Source organism: Aplysia californica, unplaced genomic scaffold (assembly GCF_000002075.1).
Source record: "Aplysia californica isolate F4 #8 unplaced genomic scaffold, AplCal3.0 scaffold00212, whole genome shotgun sequence".
NCBI classification, from domain to species: domain Eukaryota; kingdom Metazoa; phylum Mollusca; class Gastropoda; order Aplysiida; family Aplysiidae; genus Aplysia; species Aplysia californica.
The window spans coordinates 262,381-265,670 of record NW_004797482.1 but is presented as its reverse complement, the minus strand read 5'-3'; the positions used below and the strand labels follow the sequence as shown (position 1 = coordinate 265,670).

General features: G+C 39.3%; 1 protein-coding gene across 1 annotated transcript in view; it reads right to left on the bottom strand.

Annotated features, from left to right (window-relative positions):
- Window positions 1-922: 922 nt before the first annotated feature.
- LOC101845243 (calcium-transporting ATPase type 2C member 1) overlaps window positions 923-3,290 on the bottom strand; it is a gene marked incomplete in the record, with an annotated part of 41,982 nt that continues 39,614 nt past the window's right edge. The window contains 1 exon segment of the mRNA XM_035970037.1: window positions 923-1,158. Within this exon segment, the coding sequence (XP_035825930.1) occupies window positions 1,017-1,158 (142 nt within the window).

The following is a 3,290-nucleotide window of genomic DNA, read 5'->3' as shown; positions in this document are numbered from 1 at the left end:
ATTCTGCAGTCGTGACAATCAAAATCAAACACTCTCTTGCTCAGAGGCCATTTTAGAATCTTAACAATCCCAGGATCATTCATGATGCAAATGAAGTATTAATACTGCAAAATACGAACATTTACCTTTCCAAAGGTATATTTTCATAATCTTAAACTTAAAACAATTTCTCTAACAACATTCAAAATGTAAGGAAAGTTTTTAGTACAGGTCTTTCGGCACTCATAACTGCATAAGGTCATATGAGCGCCAAGGGGTGAACGTCAACAGAGAAGTCCTTACAGAAATGTAAGGAAATGTACAGACAGTGACCAAAACTGAAACCACCCCCAAAACATGTGCTGCCAACAAGACCCAAAGTCTCTTCACTAAAGTAGCAAAGACATGCACGTCCTGCGTCTTTTTTATCTTCTTAATGTAGATGCTTTTACACCACCATCGACACAATTTAGATCAATTAGGATGCGGACTTTCGACCACGCCTGTCAGGCTAACCCAGGCTGAGAAAAATAATAATAATAATAACAAATAGCATTTGTACAGCACAAACTCCCACTCAACAGCAAGCTCTATGCACTTTACACTATATTAAACCCCATCAGACCATAGAACACTCAGAAACATTCTCAGCTTCCCGGGAAGCATAACAGTGCAAGCAGCTGATTAACCCTATCCGTAAGTCATGTTTTACTATCGTATCCATACGACGTGGGGAACTTTGTGCCACCCCTTTCCAAAGAGGAAATTACTCGTTAATCCGATCCGTACGCTTTGCATAGCAGTCTATTAAAATTATTTTTTGAGAAATACTGAAAGTTTCAAAGAGATCTTCGTACTAGAAGTATTCTAAAATGTGACGAATACAATCCCGGGAGTACAAAATGACCCCAGGGCGTACGGATAGGGTTAAGAAGGGAGAAGGATACAACATCCCAACAGAAAGACCAAGATCCTCGATTAATTCAAAAACTCTCCCCACTCGGGAATCGAACTCGGTCCACCCATGTCTGAGCTGCTCAGAAGGAAAAAGCATCTACACCTGGCCCTGTCTCTCGCAGCACGGGCTTGGAGAAGGCGTAGTCGTGAGCACAGACGTCGGTGGCGCTGTGGTACGACTCCCCGTCCTCGTCCTCCGACATCTCTGAGTCCCCGATACATCTGGCGGACAAGTTCCCAGAATTCATGGACAGTCAGCACACCCATGACAGATTGGGTGGTGGGAGTGGGAATTGTTGGGGGGGGGGTTTGTTGCTGGGTTGTTGTTTTTTTTCAATGTAAGTGTTTTTAAGCCCCCATCGACACAATTTAGATAATTTACGAAACTTTCTGATTTTATCCAGTATAAACAATTCTCTTGTTAAATCTTTTATATAAAAAATAAGGGGAGGTATAAAAAAGTCCTCTCAGGAGTAGAACAATGCAAACGTTTAAAAATTTGTTGAAGATGGACATACATGTATTTCTTACAGTAACAACATCTGAGGCAACTTAATGTAAGGGAATCTTCACATTTCACTGGCTAGTGGGAGGAAGATGTGGCTGAAGGTAGCGTGTACCCCGAGGCAAACAAAAACAAACAAACAAACCCTCTAAGTAGTCTCACAAGAAAGAAAAAAGCAAGTATTTCTTAACTAACAAGCAGCTGCTCCGAAAACACAAATGTTAGGTGTGCTGACAAAATGACTCACTTCTCTGATTTTAGCCCGATCGACAAATATATGTCAAATTCATTGGTTGAGCTGGTACAATTTAGAGACATGAAATGATAACAGACATGTTTAACTAAAAGAAAATGGCATCACTTGAAAATCTAAAAATGTTACCCCGGTGTCAATTTTCAGCCAATATCCCTATTCACAGTCACATACGAAAAAGCAACTCTTTTTGCCAGCATTCCTCACAAATGTACAAACAAAAATGTGTACAAAAAGAACTCCATTTCAATTCAAAAACAGCATCAATCCATCTCACAGAAAAATGACAAAATCAGAACAATAACACAATAGAAAGCTTAAAATGCACGGTGCAATAAAATTGTGCATATTATGTGACACGCCAAACGCGAAAAGAATTTCTCTATTAGAAGAGTAATCATATCCAAAACTTAAGTCACCACAAAAACAAAACAACAAAAAAAGAAACACCAGCACAACTTCATTAAGTATGAACGCAGCCCTCTAATCTTCTCTTTGTTCTATGTTCCACCGAGTCTTATGGGCCCATCCATCAACCATGATAGGAACAAGTACAGCTAGCTATTTCTCTACAAGCGGACAGGACTATTATGAACATTGATATGGCACAACGTCAAAATCAATAACACTTTAGGAGTGTAAAAGCACAAAAGAATCAGCATCGTAGACAGACTTGTTCAGCAAAGAGCTGCAATGACAAAATAATGGACTCTGCAGCAAAGGGGTATCCGTCGATACAAAGATTTAAGCTGAGTTGAGTGAGAGCCAATCCTTTGAACTAAAAGATTACTAAAACATTCATATTGGACAAGAGAACGTCATTCTCCTAAGATTTTGAAAATACAGTGGAGAACGTTTAAACGGAAATCTGCCGGACGGCAGGATTTTTGGGGGGTTTAAGTTTCGCTGTGTTTTCAATTTAGAGAGATTGATCAATTAGTGAAGAAAAAAAATCACAAATTCTAGTTTTCTTTCGGTATACCGCTGCTTTTAGATCAACCATGTTCAGTTTCAGCAGACACAATTGTATTAACTTTACCAAGGGCCCCATTTACAGTTTCTTGTACCATATTACAATGTAATTTTCTGAGGGTTTTTTTCGCCCATACTTTCCAATCATCACCCCATCAAGAAGAAAAGTCTCAGGTGTACGCTGGTCAGTACGATGTTTACCCTATCATAGTAAAGAAGCCAACAGAAGGGCATTGAGGTGAGGCACCATAAAAATGTGGACAGAGAAAGAAAGAGAGAGAGAGAGAGAAGGGGCTAGAGGATAAGTAGACAAAACGTACTGATGGGACAGTTCCCTGAGACAAGATCATAAGACGCCAAATCTACTGCACAATTTTTACCACTACCATCACATCCTGCCCCAGAACTAGTCCAAAAGCCTTGTAGAAAATACATACATTATGTATGACCTCAATTTACCATACAAGCTTTCTATATATTATATTATAATTATGCTATTTCAACTCTAGCATTGTTTGCCTGTTTGGTTAGAGTTAGAGATCAAAATTCAGTCGTTGTAGTTTTATTTTGGAGTAAATTTGAGGTGGCATGCATGTGTGGTGTGTGTGTGTGTGTGTGTGTAGT